At 42.8% G+C, this 17,685-nt stretch overlaps 1 protein-coding gene across 3 annotated transcripts in view; it reads right to left on the bottom strand.

Moving 5' to 3' along the window:
- Positions 1-17,685, bottom strand: part of WDFY2 (WD repeat and FYVE domain containing 2) — an 80,900-nt gene that overhangs the window by 20,060 nt on the left and 43,155 nt on the right. For all 3 annotated transcript variants that reach the window (XR_010387262.1, XM_064504880.1, XM_026108379.2), the window contains exons 4-5: positions 10,570-10,624; positions 1,187-1,337 (exon numbers count right to left, since the gene is read on the bottom strand). Coding sequence is in view for 2 of the 3 variants with exons in the window: in XM_064504880.1 (XP_064360950.1) it covers positions 1,187-1,337; positions 10,570-10,624 (206 nt within the window). In the remaining variant the exon portion in view is untranslated. The remainder of the gene's footprint in view (positions 1-1,186; positions 1,338-10,569; positions 10,625-17,685) is intronic.

Raw genomic sequence — 17,685 nt, 5'->3', positions numbered from 1 at the left:
TGTGTTTTATGTCATATTTGGGGAGCTGTCAGCTTCATCAGGTGTATGACATATCATACTCTAAACTGAGTAAAATCTGAACCCATTCAATTTGGATAGATTCTGACCTTAACTCCACGTTTAGATTCTATATTGTATATTTAAGGAACTACTGCTTAGCATTGATCTTTCACACACAGGACTTTAGGAATAAGCACATTCCTGGTTATGCCAAGCTTTTTGTGATATTTGTTAACGATTCTCCCTTCCCCTGTCCTCCAGCAACTGATGACCCAAATCAAAGTGACCTCCCAAATTTTAAATCATTTGAAAAGGTCAGTTCTCTGGAGAGGTTTAGGAAATACAGAACAAATTCTGGCATCACACTTTCAAAGAGACCATTCAATTAAAAATAAAGTTCACTTTTCACTCAGCCAGATAATATAAAGCTAGTCTCTACATATTTCACTTGTTCAGACAATAATTTTGAGTTAGTCTCATTGCCCATGAACTAGCAAAACACACACTGTCTATACCACATGCACTACAGGGCACTAAAAAGTCTTTTTATGCTAACCCCTGGTGTCAGCCTAAGAGCTCATACTTTTCAACTTCCCTTTTCATTTGCAATAAAGCTGAATGAATATTTCTTTTATTGTCAGGCAGCTGGGGCAGCTCTAGGTGAATACGCCATCTGAGTGCCATTTCTGGAGCCATTTAGTTAACCCATATTCCCAATGCATAGTGGGCTGTTCCACAGTGAAGGACGTATACTCATTATTTTATATTTGAGTCATATAATTTTTACCGTACATACACACAGGCAAACTGACCGGATCACTGACCTACTTTGCTACTGTTAATTCTTATAAGAAGGAATGCACTGCATGGTTAAGTGAAGGCCCTGTCCATATTTATTACAGTAACAGACTACAATTGGTTGCAGACTGCCCATTGTTTTGTTTAAAAATGCTTAGACCTAAATATGCCACCACACGTTAAAGAGACAAAGCAAGGAGAACAGACAGTTTTCTAAATTGGATTTAAATAACCATTTCTTTCACAAAACACTGAACAGGGCACAAAAGTTGGAGGATAATTAGAAACCCCCCCAAAAGAATGCTTAAGTGCTGTACAGCAAAAATAAAGAGTTATTCTACTCTTCTGTACTCTGTGTTAGAACAGCTAAGAGCTCAGCAAAGGATACTGCAGGCCACAGGCCCCTGCGTTGGTGCGGTACCCTCCGAGCCGCTGGCCACTCTCCGAGCAGTGCCATGTGAAGTGCTTGTCTTGTCCAGTACTTAACACCCACTCCATCTCCAGGACAAACAGGATCATCATGACCCTGCTTTGATGAGCTGGAAAGTAAGCAGACAAACATCTAATTGCATTGCAGAGAACACATGGGCAGAAGACCACTGCAAATACCACTCCCTTGCACACAGCTCCTCCACTCCTTCCTCACCCGCTCTTTCTTCCGCACAGAAGAAACTTGTGCTGACACGAGCTACCTGTAAGGCTCCTGCTCAGCAAGTTCAGTGTTTGCATGAGAAAGTGGAGAGGCAAAACTTAATTCCTTCCTTGCCTACCCTAGCTTTTTCCTTTTTTCAGTAGGACAGGACTTCCTCACATCACTGTATCATCACCAACAAAGCGACTATTGTGGAAAGGACTCTGGGCTCTATTTGAACCTGTTTTGAGCTTGTATGAGAGCACTGAAGATGCCCATGCTGTGGCATGCTGCCACTTCTCTCCCTGTGAACTCTGGCGGATCTGGGCTGGGATTGTGGGACCCCAGCCAACTGATGAGTTACAGCATGGGCACAACCTTACACCAAAGGAAAGTTTAAACCTTGCATATGAACCAACTAAAAAGGAAATCAGGGGGAACCCCCCCCCACAAAGATCACAGCTGGACAAGATGAATAAATCAGCCAAACAAATACATTTCTACTGCTACCTAAATAAAGCCATGAAAAGCTTTTCATTAAAGCAGTGGAACCCAGACTTTTACAGAGGGCTTTTTGTACGAAGGACCAGTGCGCTTGGTGGTGAAGTGCTGAGTGAGCTGACTTTTTAATAAAACAAGTGGCTTGAAAAACACGCAGAAGTGTTCCCAGCTGTAATTTTACAGCAACTGCCATATTCCTCAATCCACAGGCCTACTGTTTATTACTGTTCTGGGACCCAGGAACATGTGTCACACAAAGCAGCCTCCTTTTATTTGTTTGTGTAAAAGCTGACATGCTGGAGAGACTAAACAGCTTTGGAAGCTTAAAAACCACCCCAAAACCTCCTTCTGAAATACAGAGTCAAATTCCTCAGAACAATATGGAAAGGTTGCTGCCTACCCTGCACAAATTTAAAGCACAGAATAGAATCATGTTCAAATCCTACGAAGGGAATTAGTTGTAGTAAGGCCTGCACAAGCTGACATCCGTCACTGATCCACACCACTTTTTAAACTTGGATTCCCCGAGGACCAAAGTCAATATATGCACTGACACATAACTCTGATTCAGAGCAGGACTGTTTACAGTGTAAGATATGAACTGTGCCAGATGCTTTTACCCTCACCTGCAGCAGAGCTCAGATTATGCCCCTTGTTTCCACACACTTTTAAACTCCAGGTTTGTAATCAAGATAGAGAGATGGGGACCACCCAGGAGTAACCGGAGCTTATTTAAACACATCCTCTCTCCTCTCCAGCCTCCCAGATTTCCTCTCTTGGAAAAAAATCAGTCACTGCATGGGTGACTAGTGCTTCTCTTTAGCTATTGACTGGTCTCCCTGGGAGCATCTATGCTACTTAGTGGAGTGGCACCCTGCAGGAATGGCCATGGTGGGATATGTGCTGGTCCAAGGAGCTGGGGGGCCCATAAATGTGTACCAGGGGCTCACATCCACTAGCAGTGCCAGGGTCAGGCCCTTGCACCCCCTCAACACAGACAGTGCAAAGCAGGCCACCAAGAGGAGGTTGTTCAAGGCATGTCCAGGGGAGTTTCCTTTATCTCCAAGCATGGACACTCTCCAGCCTCTCCAGGATACCTGATCCAGTGGCTGGCCACCATCATGGAGAAAAAAAAAATCCCTAATATCTAATCAGAATTTTTCCCTGCTGCAATTTCCCTCCATTGCCTCTTGTCCTTGCACTGTGCATCGCCAAGAAAAGCCTGGCACTGCCGTCTCTACACCCTCCCAGTATGGGGCTGTAGACAGCAGTAAGACTCATCTCAGCCTTCTCTTCTTAAAATTGACCCAAACCAGCACTCTCAGCCTTGTACACCACGTGCCCCACCTCCCTAGTCACCTTCGTGGCCCTCCACGACAGTGATGCCTTCCTTGTCCTGGGGAGCCCACAACCGGACACAGGGCTTCTGATGTGGTCTCTCTAATGCTCAAAGAGGGGGAGAGTCACTTCCCTCGACCTGCTGGCTGCACTCGTGGTAATACAGCTCAGGATGGGCTTGGCTTTCCTCGCCCCAGGGCGCACTGCTCACTCAGGCTCAACTGGTTGTCCCCCAGGACCTTGTCTCCAAAGATGCTTTCCAGACAGCTTGCCCCTGCCCGTTCTGCTCCATGGGGTTGCTCCATTCCAGGGGCAGGACTGCACAGCTGCTTCTGGTGAACTTCAGGAGGTTCATGTCAGCTCCTTTCCTCACCTGTTAAATCCCTCTGAATAGCAGCCCTTCCTCCCATGTATCAACTGCTCCCCCCATTCAGGATCATCTGCACACTGGTGGAGAGCACCCTCCATCCCATCATCCAGGTTGTTAATAGAGACATCAAATAGCTTTAGTCCCAGCATTGATCCCTGAGGGAAGCCACTAGTAACCAGCCACCAGATGGACTTTATACTGTTGATCGCTACTTTTTGAGCCCAACTGTCCAGATGGTTTTCCTCCCACCTTGTCATGCACCAGTTCATATCACATCTTCGCAGTTTGGCTACAAGGATACTATGGGAGACCTTGTCAAAAGCCTTGGTGAAGTCAAAGAAAACATCCACTGCTCTTTCCTTGTCCATAGGCAGAATGATTTCATTAAATAAGGCAATCAGGTGGGCCAGGCCAGATTTGCCCTTGGTAAATCCATCCTAGTTGTTCCCAATCACTTCCTTGCTCTTCAGGTGCCTGGAAATGGATTTGCTCCTTAACCTTCCCAGAGACTGATGTGAGGTTGATCAGTGTGTAGTTCCCCAGATCCTCCTTCTGGTCCTTCTTGACAATAGATGTGACATTGTCTTTTTTCCAGTGATCAGAGACCTGCCCTGATTGCCATACCATTTTGAAGATGATAAACAGCAGCCTTGCAATGACCCTGTCCAGCTTCCTCAGCACTCTTGGATGTATCCCATGTTCACCTATGGACTTGCGCAAGTCCAGCTGGTTTAAGCTTTCCCTAATTTGATCTTTCCCTAGTGAGAGTACTGCTTAACTCCAACAGATTCTCCCAGTAGGTACATAGCTCTCGGAGGCCTGAGAGCAGACTTAACCGGTAAAAACTGAGGGGAAAAAGAGTCAGTTAGTACCCTAGCCTCCTCCATGTCTTTTTTAGCAGGTCCTCTGCCTCACTGAGCAGCAGGACCACATTTTCATTAGTCTTACCTTCATTTTGGACATACTTATTGAAGCTCTTCTTGTTGCCATTCACATCCTCACTAGTTTCAACTACAGCTCTGCCTTAACTTTCCAAATTTTATCCCTGTAAACTCAGACAGCATCACTGTATTTCTCCCAAGTGGCCCAACTTTGCTTCCACCATCCATGTGCTTCTTGTTGCATTTCAGCTCAGTCAGGAGTTCTTTGTTCTTCCATGATGGCCTTCTGCCATGCCTGCTCAACTTTTATCAACTATTATCTTTTATTCTATGAAATCTAGTTTGTTTCTGGGTGTGTTTTAGGCTTAAAAATGAGTTGATTTCCCAAAATACTCTTTTTAATAATCTTTTCTGTTTCTACTTCCTCTAGCCTAGACCCATAGTCTGCTTGGTAATTCCGCTATTTCCGGAATGTTGTTATATGCCTTTCTGCAATGTATCAAAGTCTCTCTTGGCCTTGTGCTTGGACACCTACTCCTGAAACTTCTTCTGAAAGGCAAGGCTTGTACCTTTTGCTAAAAAACACTGTCTGTCGGTGATGAAGCAATTCAGGGTTTGCTCCCTCTGCTGTTAACTAAGAAATAGACATTAAGGAAATTTAAGCATGCCTAACTGTGGAAGTGGAAGGGGTTCTAGCTTTCTTATCCTCCCTCCCCTAAAAAAGCTTCCATTCAGCACTCTGCTGCCCATCTGCAAGTGCTGCACACATTACCTGGTACCACCACACATGTGCTGATGATAGAAATATCTGAACCAAGTGATAGAGCACAGTTGAGGTTACCTAAGTAAGGGAGGAAAGAGAGAACTCATGCATGTAGAAAGCCATTTGTCATTTAGAGGGAATTTGACTCATGTAAGGCTTAAAGAAACAGAATTTCAGAAGGGCTGAAGTTGATACCAGAGCAAGGAAGGGGTCTGGGCCCTAGGATTAAGACAGGATCAAGGACATGAACCAGCAAACAAAAAGCTGTTCCTTCATCAGCAGAAGGTTTGATCACCATTTGTGTGCAGAAAAAAAGCAAAGCAAACACTTCCAAAGCAGCTCACTGCAACAACAGCAGGAAGGAGAAGAGGGGATGGAGGGGGAATGTGGTCACAGTGCAGGAAAAGCCACACAGCAAGCACCAGGCGAGAGCAGACCCATGTAAGCCAGCTGGAGAAGGAAGCATGCATGTGCGGTGGAAGATTATGCCGTATGGAAGGTAGAGAAGCAGCAGACAGGAGGAGGGAGCTGGTCCATCTGCAGCAGGAGGGTGGGAGGGAGCAGGGGGTCTGCACTCTTGCTAAGAGAAAGAAGCAGCAAGCACTGTGCAAAGAGCAGGCTGGCAAGCAGAGGGAAAGGCTATGCCCCCAAAAAAGGAGCTGCAGCCAGGAAGTGCACATCGAAATGTCAGTGGTGAGAGAGCAGGGGAAAGGAGGGTTGGCACAACATATATAGGAAAAAGGTCCAAGAAGCACATACAGGGAACAGTCATGCACACCACAGGGCAAGAGGTTTTCCCAGAAGACAGGAAAGGTTACAAAAGTGAAAAGCAGCAAACGAGAAGGCAGCTGTGGAGGAGAGTTACCCTGGACCAGGTGAGGAAGGTCTATCTCCACCGGATCACCCAAAAGACTGTGTGTCCTCTCGCTGTGTATTCTCCCTGAGAGCATGGTTAGAGGTTGGAGCCCCTCTCAACTTGCTGTGTCCCAGCAGCACTGTCAGACTCTGGCTCTAGTGATGTCCCAAGTAGGTCCAGATCCACTTTATGGATGCAGGCATCTGTGCGTGGAAGTGCATTCCGGTGTGTAATCTGATGGAGCTCCTGGAGGCTGTGATTGACAGCTCCGTGAGCCACAGCAGCTCCCAGCGCATCCCACTTTCATGACTCCTCTCCAGCCTCCCACACCTCCAGAGCCCTTGGAGCTGTCTGGAGCTAGGTGGGGAGGTGGTCAAAGGAGTGTTATGCTCCCCTACCACAATATGCAGGGTGAGGAGAGGAAAATCTGGGAATGGGAGGCACCCGGATGCCTTGGGCCATTAAGGCACTGTAGTCAGTAATGAGTCTCTGCTTTATTTTCCTCCCTTGTGCTGTCAAAAACCTCTGTCTGCCTCAACTGCTTTCCAGGACTTTGGGTGACAGGCAATCTGACGTTGTCCCTGGGTTGCTGTCACTTACTCCATGCCATGCTTTGCTGTCACTTACTCCATGCCATGCTGTTGTTCATCCAGACAGAGGAGCAGTCCAGAGCAGTTTGCTGCAGGGGCTGCGCAACTCCCTGTGGATTGTTGTCACTGCTGGAAGACTAGGCAGGGGACATGTTCCTCCCATCCCATGTCAGGATTGTGTTACTGCAGCTGTCAACTCAATGCTCCAACAAACATCAGAAAGTTTCCTACTGAATCTGAATGTCCCTTAACCAAGTCTTGCCTTTTGTCCCACACTTCCCTCCTGTAGCAATCAATCGGGATCTTCCTTGCCCCTCTCTGATCACCATCACCATTTGCAGCTCTGACAGTGGTATGGCCTTCCAAAGCCAGTAGTGTGTTAGAGTGTGTATGTGTGTGTATGTGAAAATGCATCTCCAACAGTACCCAACAGCATATTTTTTCAAAATCAACCTTTTGGTGCAATGACCTAGTGGCAGGCAATGTGCAGAAGGCAAAATGCTAGCCCTACTGCTTCTTTAACCCTACACATTGGGTTACTACACATACACCCACACATTGGGTGGATTTGCTAATCTGGGGGATCTCAGCAGCCTGGGATCACTGCACTTTCTTTCCCTCCCCAACCCTAAGTCACTCTTACACTGTCACTTAAAAAAAAAAAAGGAATAAAATTCTCAGCAGCTTAAACACCTGTTTCTTCATTAATGGCATCACAGAGGTCATCTAGAAAATAAATGCACACCCACAACATTGCTGTGAAAAGATCAAATGAAAAGATCAAACATCAAATGCTTAAATGAGGGTGGAAAACCAAAAAGGGCTCTGTGCAGGAGTCTTTGTACAGGTGCCTATGACAGACACTGCAGACAACGAATGTTGCACACGTTGGTTTAAGTTCCTGCAGACAGACACTGCCTGGGATCAGGAATGGCTGCATGTAAACACCTTTCAAAAGTCATGATTTGGGCTAGAATGCCTGGAATCATGCCATCACACCCTATTTTGGGCACGAGTGTCTCTTCAAATAAGTCCACAGCTTTCAGATAAAAACTTCTAACACATCACATGAGAGTCCTGCCATGAAATAACCAGACTTATCAAAAGTCCTCCCATGCTGACAGAGGCAGTCTAATGAGGCGATTCTGGTTCAGACTGTGGTCAGTTGTACTGCTTCTCCAACAACGTTAACACACCCTCATCAGGGTCCTCTGTTGTCCAACATCTGGGAGATGCCATCTGAACTCGTGGGGTTCTTCGATGGGATGGCCAATGGAAGCTTTCCACAGCATATCCAAAGATCTGCAATGCTCTGTAACAGCAGCACATCTGCCACACTGTAGCAGAGGGCCAAGAACACAGCCATCATTTTTTTTTAATTTTATGTAGAGCTGGTCTACAGATCTTGGGTGGGCTGCTACAGTCAACTGCCTGGGCATACTGCCAAGGCATAGAATCATATAGAATGGTTGATATTGGAAGGGACCTCTGGAGATCACCTAGTCCAACCCCCCTGCTCAAGCAGGATCACCTACAGCATGTTGCCCAGGACCGTGTCCAGATGGCTGTCAGGTATCTCCAAGGAAGGAGACTCCACAACCTCTCTGGGCAACCTGTTCCAGTGCTCTGTCACCCTCACAGTAAAGAAGTTTTTCCTTATGTTCAGACGGAACTTCCTGTGTTTCAGTTTGTGCCTGTTGCCTCTCATCCTATCACTGGGCACCAGTGAAAAGAGTCTGTTTCTCCCTTCCCAAAATTTTCAGCCCTCTACCTCAAAAGCTTGGCAAGAAAGGTGGTCAGAGGGAGCAAGGACATCACCTCTGAGATACGTGAGATACCTCCTTCATTTGTGAGCATTTGCAATCACTAATGGGGAGCTTAAGTTCAAAGGCTGAATGAAATAGATTAAGGTTCAACTTTTGGAGTATTCTATAAAAACTTGTTTTTATTTTGACAATGATCACCTAAGAAAGTATTAGCATTGGAAATGCATGTTAGGGTATGAACAAACCTGTAGATACCTCCAGAATCCTATTCTTGTACATATGTACATGTGTCCTATGAGCAATCACTCCTAAAGGACCCCAGAATTGACATGTCCCACTCCATGCTTCAGTACCTTTTTTTCTCCTTTACCAACAGGGTGGGCTACATGGCACCTGGTCCTTCTAGGCAAACTGGCATGACAATCTTCCATGGCAACTCATGCCTCCAGGTTGTTCTCACCAGGAGAAAACCCCTATCTACACATTGTCATTGCACGTAAGCTCTGTGCAGGAAACCAAGTGGGCCACAAGGAGGTCCTGCACCTAAAACGAACCTGTGCTGTGCACTAAGCTCCTAAGATATACCCAGTATCTTACAAAGAGTTGTCCCTTTCCATTTGTTTGCTAAAAAAAGTCAAGGAAAGCAAGAGCATTTACTATCTATGCTCGATATTGCACCACTCTGCAGAAATTGCAGCATATGAAAGCACTTGAACACCAGCTTAGCAACAGCATGAATCTATTTACGTGATACATCAGAACATAAATGTACTATGACGGTCAAAGATGCAGAAGAAAAAAAAAGATTTCAGCTCACCCTTCTGCCTAATCAGTCTAATCAGTATGATTAGACTGCAGGACTGAATCCAAATTTGCAAATGGATAAGCTAATTAAAAGGGGAAATATAGAAGAGTCAGTAGGACCATTCTGTCATTCTGTGATTCTGTGACTATTCAGTGCAACAACTCTTAAAAGATGTAATCTAGGTGGGTCAAACTTTTGTGATTGCAGAGCAATCACAAATTCAGATACTAAAGATTTATAAAGTAAGACTGCAGCAATCTTATTTAAGATATTTTATCATCTTTTGGTATTTTTACTCAGTTCTCACAAGCTAAGAAACAACTTAGGCTTTCCAGCTTGATTTTACAACCCACCAGGCATTCATGAAAGAACTGAAGTAAAACACTTAAAAGCAGAAACATTTTAACCATGTTCTGTGAAACCAAGATTCTCTTTATACCTTTAAATCTAAATGTAACAAAGAGATCCCCAGAGCCTTCATTTGGAGACTTAAATTATCCTCTCAACCTTTCAAGGTAGAGAACTTCAATATATGAGTAAATACATATTTTAAAATGTATGTGGGAAATGTCAAGCCAACGTGTCAGAGGCTTCTGTACAGAAGCATAAAGCTTAGCAAATAATATGGTGCTACCTCTTAGTCTAACAGCAAGAGAGAGAGAAGAATAGACTGGAGTATGCATTTGTTACTTTTATAACAATACTTATCACAAGTGCAGTGTCCTTTACAGGTTTAACAAGGATAAATAGCTAGGTTTCTTAACACATTGCATTAGTGAATAGCAGAACAAGGAAAGGTATGGATGATCATTTCTTGACCTTTTACTATGATATTATCTACTGATAATCTTGAGATTACGGAAACAGACATCACTGAAATGTAACCAGACCAACTGCAAAAGCTCTAGTTCTCAATGCCTCATCCCTAAAGAGATGGGTTAGTTTCTTAGATTGTTTCACTAGATTACTAGAGACTGAAATAAAAAAACACACCTCTGCTCCCCCCACACCCTGGATTTTGGGGAGTTTACTATCTAGAAAGATATTCCCAAGGAACACTTAAAAGAAAAGACAGAACTCGAAATAGCTCTTTAAAAGTCTTGTAATCTCAGAACAAAGCATCAAGATCTACTGATAAAACAAGCATCTATATTTGTTAAAGAAAATCAATCACATTAAAGGAGAATTATCTCCATTTATATTCCTTAAGAGAATATTAAAAAAAAAAAAATGACAATGCCAACTAATTAACATGGATCACAGTTCTTACCCTGGTAACTTTTCACTAGTGTCATCTTGTTGTAATCTTCTGACAAAATGAATTCCTGGAGGAGGGGAAAGAAAGGAAGAAAAAAAACAAAGAAACAGTGCTTAGAGATGTAAAGTGTTTGAGAATGTTTTCATTTGAATTTGTTACCAAGGTAAGCTCTCTCTTCCCTGCAACCTCAACACTGTCTATACTTTTGCTAATTTTGAGTACCTCCATTTATTTAACCAAACTATTTCACTTTTTAAAACTGCTGAGACACAACATCAAGAGTGCTTCTGAACAGAATGGAGATAAAAAAGGAACTGTTAAAAAAAAAAACTCAAAAAAGCCCACAGAATTGGCTGTCTCCAAGACAACCTACCACAAAATGAGAGACCTGAGATCCAGCACACACCAAACACCCAATTCCTTAGGACAGCTTGGACGGAAATCTACATCTGCATGTATTTGTGTGCATGTATGTGTACACACACGTGTGCATGTATGCATGCATGTGTGCATACATCACACCCCAACCCGAACACTTCAGAAATCCAATTTAAAAATGTAAGAACCCCTTGAAGCCTCTTAGTTCAAATTACATAGCGATGATCCATGATGGGAGTACATGTAAGATTTCTGTTCAACTTAAGTCTCTCAGCAGTTCAGAGTAATACTAAATCTGGACTTTCACTTGATCTGATCCCACTATTGGTTAATATTTATTCTAGAATCTCAGAAATAGACTTTCTTGCTTCATTAATGCTTCCTTGTGGCTAACAAGCAGTTGTGTATGGGCATGGAGTGTGTTCAGGATAAACTCTGCTGCCTGGGGAGAGAAGGTGGCGTGACCCAGCCTGGCTCGACCTAGCTGGCTCGCTCCTGTGGCCAGGGGAGAGCACACCTAGGCAGACCTGCCGCCCTTGTGCTGCTGTTTAACTGCTGATCTGACTTTTGACCAAAGAGATAATGAAAAACAGCAGCTAACAGTCTGCGAGGCAGCCTCGACTCTTGGATAAAACCCATACGGTTAAACTGAATGAGCACCTGAGTATCCCTGCTGCTTGTTTGAAAGAGGAGAGTTGCTCAAAGCAGGGGAAACAGAGTGGCCGCAACAAAACTCCTGCAACGTTACTTTGGAGCTAATACTCAGGTAGAAGGTGGGCTCTGCAGCACCATCACATGAATTGGTTTTCAAACCACTGTCAGGCATCTACATGCATATATCAAGTACTCAGAGAAACACAGGAAAAAACAAGGAGTCTAAAGACACATCATATTAATAATTTTTAACAAACTACACAGAAACGCTCTGGTCTAACCTACCTAGGAGATGGAAGAAGTACAACTTAACTGATTTAATTTGGAAGTAGTGTGAAAATAAGAGAAACATAAACAAGATAAGCTAAATTTTAAAGCATACAGCCATGAAATATTCATTTATAAGCACTGCCTAAAGCACTGGGTAACAAACAAGTAAAGAGGACTAGACTTGATAAGCCCACAAACTATTTTTAAAGCAAACCAAACATTTAGTGTACAGAAGTGCATAACAGTATCTGGAGACATGCAAACCATTAAAAAGTTGCTATTTACTACACTTTCCAAAACAGAATAAAGAAAGTCACTCTGCATTTTCAGTGGGGTCACTGTAGATAATCAGCACCACCATGGCCGTTTTGCTCTAGGTGGCCCTTTGCAGCTTTCCAGCATCAGGACTATCCTACTGCATTGGATGTCCTGCCTGGCACCGAGGTGGAGAGGCTACAATACTCATCTACCGAACATCTACAGACCCCAGCTTCTGGGAAAAGAAGTGTGACTGGGTTGAGGCACCTATGTATTTTGCTGTTTCTAGGTTTCTGCTCATAAGCTGGTTATAAATATGTTCTCATGAGTTGCTCTACTTCATCTTCTGTTCCTTTACTCTAATCCACCTCATATTAGCTATCGCCTGGCAGCTGAAGACTAGAATGGGGAGTGTTATTTGAACAGCAATAACAAATCAATTAAGTCAGCTGGATTTCTATACCAGGGTCATCTTGACTCTAAAAACCATTGCCTGAAGAATCCTAAACCATCACATGACATGCTTTACTACAATGCCTATTTGAAGCAAGATCCTTTGTTGTCAGACCATTAACTTTCTGCTGTTGTTAACTAAAGAGAAACAGCTTTAACTGCTGCAACACACAGTAGGAGAATATGTCTGCCTTTGCCAAACAATTCACATGTCCTGGTACTAACCTCCATCTTCATTGTGGTGGCACACTGATACAGGTGACCAGACTTCAGCAGGGGGAAGAATGTAGTTTGCATTCTCATCTTTCTTCAGTATTTTGTCAATAATAAATTTGACATGACCATCCTACTAAGATATCTTCAGTGGAAGACTGAAAAGGCTTTTGAATCTCTCTGTTATTGAAGTATAATGCAAAGAATCAAGTATAACTGGAATACTAAGGTTTACCCAAGTATTGATTACCTACATATGCTTAAATACAAACCACATGTATTTACTATCGAAACACCACTTTTCCTAAAGAAATAAAGGAAAGAACTGGTTTAAGATGTCTGCAAGGCAGTACAAAATAAATGCGGTTCCATTAACCTGAATATTGGACATCACTTTTTTTTTTTTAAGATTTCTTGCTTTTCCTTTCCTCCTTTTAAAGCATGTGCTACTTGGAGATGTATCTCCTTGTTTTGCATTTTCTAATCTTTCTCCAGTCCTTTTACTTCCTGCTTCCCTTTATACCATCACATGTTCTTTCATTGTATTTATTCCCCTTTCCCTCTCAAGGCCAAATGTATTATTTGCTTCAGTGGACAGTTATTTTAACACAGGGCACCTTGCTCAAGAAATTCATGCCCTATTGCACATACATTGTGTCATCTGCACCACAAAAACACCGACTACATCTCTTAAAAACATCCTACCAATAGAGAGAGGTTTTTATCCTTCCATACATAAATATTTTGCTCTTCTCGGAGCTGCTGACACTCAGTTCTCATTAGGCAGTGGTTCTTAATGAGCTAGAAAGGCTGAGGTCACCTACTTGGCTCAGTCAGTGCTTCTTTTTTAACAGAATAGAGAAAGCTTGCTGAGTCCTATTGTACCTTTTGCACAGGAGGTGCTGGGATATATCAGAGTACCCAGGATGGCTAAACCAAAAACCTTCCTCTCAGGGATTATAAACATTTCTCTGGCAAAATTGTTCTTTGCTCTTCAGTTTTTTGGAGTTACTTTGCTACCTTCTTTGCCACACTGAAAATGTCTCTGCTGTTTAAGGTAAGCTTATTCCATTAGTGATTTGGTACTATGAAAGCCTCCACAAAGCAGAAAGAAGTCTTGAGCATCTGAAAAAGACTGTCCAATTTGGTGCCCACAATATTGCTATAGGAAAACTCTTTGTTACGCCTTCATGGAGTGCACCTTCCTCACACACATGCCCACTACCCACCATGAATTTCTTGTCTTGAGTCTATGACCTCTGGAAATCCTCAGCTTGGAAAAAATATCAGCATCCTGTCTCAAATGATTTCTATTAAGATAAACAAAACCTGCACTTATGGCTCATGTTGTGAGCCATTTCAGACTCATCAGGGCCAGGGGGTTGGCTGATTTGACGCAGGGTCTACAGGATACTCATACCCTTCCAGACCTGCACATGGATGTGAAGTGAGACATCCCGAAATGTCACTGGAGACCTCTGGTTAGGCAACTGAATCCCATCCTAAGGGTCAATAACCTTTGTATATTAGCTATGTGTTACACATTCACAACCTAGTTGTGCCCAAGGAATTTACAATCTTTACTGATAGATGCCATTTTGACAGCACAGAGCAGATCTCCTTAGAGGCTTGGCTTTATCCTACTAATTTAAGCAATTGCCAGCACCCTCACCATATCTTCCAGAGAACAACCAACTAGCAACAGAACTGGAGGAGGATGGATGAAGACTCTCCAATCTGCTAGCACAGTCTATTGCAAAGAAAGCTCTGTAAAATGATTACAGCATTTTCATTTTATACAATACAAAAATTGGAAGAGGATAGAAAATATAATGTAGTTTTCTTGAAGGTAAAAATATTAAACTTGCCACAGGGGCAAGGGAAAAGGGTGCACACCATCACGTAGAGCCTAACTCAACCAAAGGTATTCAAAGTGCTGTTTATGGCCAAACCTGTGGACACCTGCAAGGTCAAGTGATGTGGAAGATGAATCTATTTAGTAAGTATCGTCTCCAAAGAAGAATTCTGAAAAGGCAGCCCTGACAGCCTATTTTCCTTGTTGCCCAGCTCAGAGTGTGCAATAACTTTGTCTGAACAAGCATGGTCAGAGAAAAAGATTAATTTCATTCAGCTTCAGCTACATAAAAACTAAATCCCTCAGTTCCTTCCGTAGGGAATAGGAGAGAGATTCATGCCATTCTAAGACAGTTTCTAAGGTAAGTAACATGGAAATCTCCAAGGGCAATTCACCTCTACCTAATGGCTGCAGAGCCTAATGATTAATTTTGTTTAGGAAGCTAACTTTCAGATGGACGAAGTTAGGTAAGGATTCTCATCTTGGCTGTGGAATTCTCCTGACTATTACGAGTGAAAGATCTTTTCTCTATTGCTTTTCTTTGTGGTATCTTGAGAGACTTGCACTCATTAAAACATTTTTTTCTCCACTTAAGAGCAAGGAGTTTACAACCACAATAAAGTCCTTTGGCTTCAAAAAGACAGTTGCTAAGACATAAAGTAACAGACATGTTGTTTCTTCTTAAAATGGGATTGCAAAGTGTAAGAAAGACCATACAATACTCTCTTTTTGCTTTAGGTACCACTGCTCATCAAGGAAGATGATTGACAAATTTTCACTCAAAAGACCAGTCTATTATGCTGCACAAATGTTTGTGCAGCCTGTTTGCAGAGGAGTTACAAAAGGCTGAAAACAATCTCTTACTTCACCTTTGCAGAAGCAAAAATTGTCACCTTGTTGTTACCATGTTTCACATGCAAAAAGTGGGGCATAAAAGCTCACCTCATGCTAAGTGTTGGAATATCTTTCTTTAACAATAGCATTGCTTCCCACTCTTCCTGAAATGTACTCTCCACATTTCTGAGGTGCCAGGTTTATAACCAAAAGCCATCTAGTTTTCAAAAATTTCAAGCAAAGGAAAAAGGCTATTCCACTTATTGCCGCTTACTTCTGAGAGTAAAACCTTACTTTCCTGTACTGTGTAAAGATTAATTTGAGGTTACGTAGCACTCACATGAGAACAGTATTAGCTTAAAGCCCTTTCCACAAGTCCTTTCCTTTCATGCAGTCAAAATGAAGGTGCAGAATATCAGTACAGAGCTTTTTTATCCTGTACCCAGTCAGCATACACAAGGGTGCTGGGTGTTACCAGAACTGAACCAGAAGTGTATGGAACAGCTGACCAATTATCAAATGCTGAGGCTACTGGAGGAAGTTATCTGTACTTTCCTCTGAGGTCACAGAGTTAAAAACGAGTGCCCTAAGGCAGTAAGTTCCCTTGTGTTGTGGTTAGAGTGCCCTTCTCGTATTTTCCTATGCTAAACTCATCATCATCTTTCTGCCTAGGAAGGAAAATTTTCCCCTTCCTCCAGAAGGTGGTTATAGCCAGCTTTTAAGTGCCTGGGAATTTTTCTCTTCTTCTCCCCTCCACACCTCCAGCACTTCTTGTAGCACATTACAGTTGTGGCTTTTCTAACAAGTCTTAGGTTTGCTACAGAGGTATGTGAAACGTTTCATCACTTGTGGAAGTTTGTGGAGCACGTTCTGTACAATCTTCTACCACATAGCTGCCTGCAGCTAGGGAGGACTAAACCAAGCAACACAGGCAAGCCCTTCCCCCTAAATACTTATATTCAGAATAAAGGAAAAAAGCACAGCTTGGCAACAGATAGGATCTGCCTATAGACACAGCAATATAGACTAATAAATACTCAAAGTCGCATGTTGGTTTACCACCTGCATACTTCATTTACTGTGTTTAGCTTTAGAATAGAAAATATTTGACTCCATTCAGATTCAAGCACCTTCCCACTTGTCAAGGCAAAATGCCCTGAAGACAAAGGATGCATCTCTTGCATCAAGCCAGAGTATTTAAATACCTTCTCCTTTACAGCTGCCTTCACATTCCTCAAAGGGCTGGTGAAACAAATGTGCCTAGCAGGACTGGCAAATTAAAGCTATTTCAATGAGTGGGAAGGAGGGAATTTCAGAGGTGCAGAGAACTCTCTGGCAGTTGTCCCATTGCCTAGACACAAAATCAGAAATCTCCCATGGGCACCAAAAATCTCTGTTACTGAGCCACTAATAGCTTTATAGGTCAAAACCTTCACATCTTTGATACAGCTCACAGGCAACAGCTAAAAGGGTCATACATCCTCTCCCAAATACCAGGCTGACTTTAGTGCAGACAGCTGCCCATGTGTCAACCTGCAAACAAATTCATTTAGTTATAAAGCCTGTAAGGCAGAGACACCAGTATTAAGAGTCTGAAATGGTGGTAAAATGTTCTTCAACTGAAAGAGGAGCCTATTGATCAGGCATAGGTGAAAAATACTTCTCTGACCCACAGCTCTCTTCTACTAAGTAATATAGCTCTTAGCCAGTCAACCCAAAAGACAGATCCAATGGGTATCATCAACTGCCACTCTCTGTCTCAAATCTAAAAGGCAGACTCCTGTTTTAATACTCTGCTTCCTTTCCACGCACACAGATCATCTTAGATGTTAATGAACCAAATCTTTCAGCAACAGCACTGTCAATTAGGAATAGCTCCTATGAAGGAAGCGAGATGAAAACATAAAATCTGAACCACAAAGTTTGGAAAAGCAGCTAGATTTGGAGCTGAAATCCACCTTCTGCCTCTCAGAAAATGATTTTTCTCCTCTTAATTGCTGCTTTCAGAAAACTTTGGTATGGTATGATTAACAAGGCACTCAAATTTAATAAAACAACAGCTGTTTTCCTATGTTGTTATTTTTAAGAGATATGCAAATTAAATCAGTTTGTTTAGATGTCTAATAAACACTGTAAACCCCACTCAATATCTATGTGGCGGTTGGCATGAAATTTGTAATAAACTTCCATTTTCTACACTGTAGCTTCAGTTC

Source organism: Dromaius novaehollandiae, chromosome 1 (genome assembly GCF_036370855.1).
Source record: "Dromaius novaehollandiae isolate bDroNov1 chromosome 1, bDroNov1.hap1, whole genome shotgun sequence".
NCBI lineage: Eukaryota > Metazoa > Chordata > Aves > Casuariiformes > Dromaiidae > Dromaius > Dromaius novaehollandiae.
This window is presented reverse-complemented; position numbering and strand designations above follow the sequence as displayed.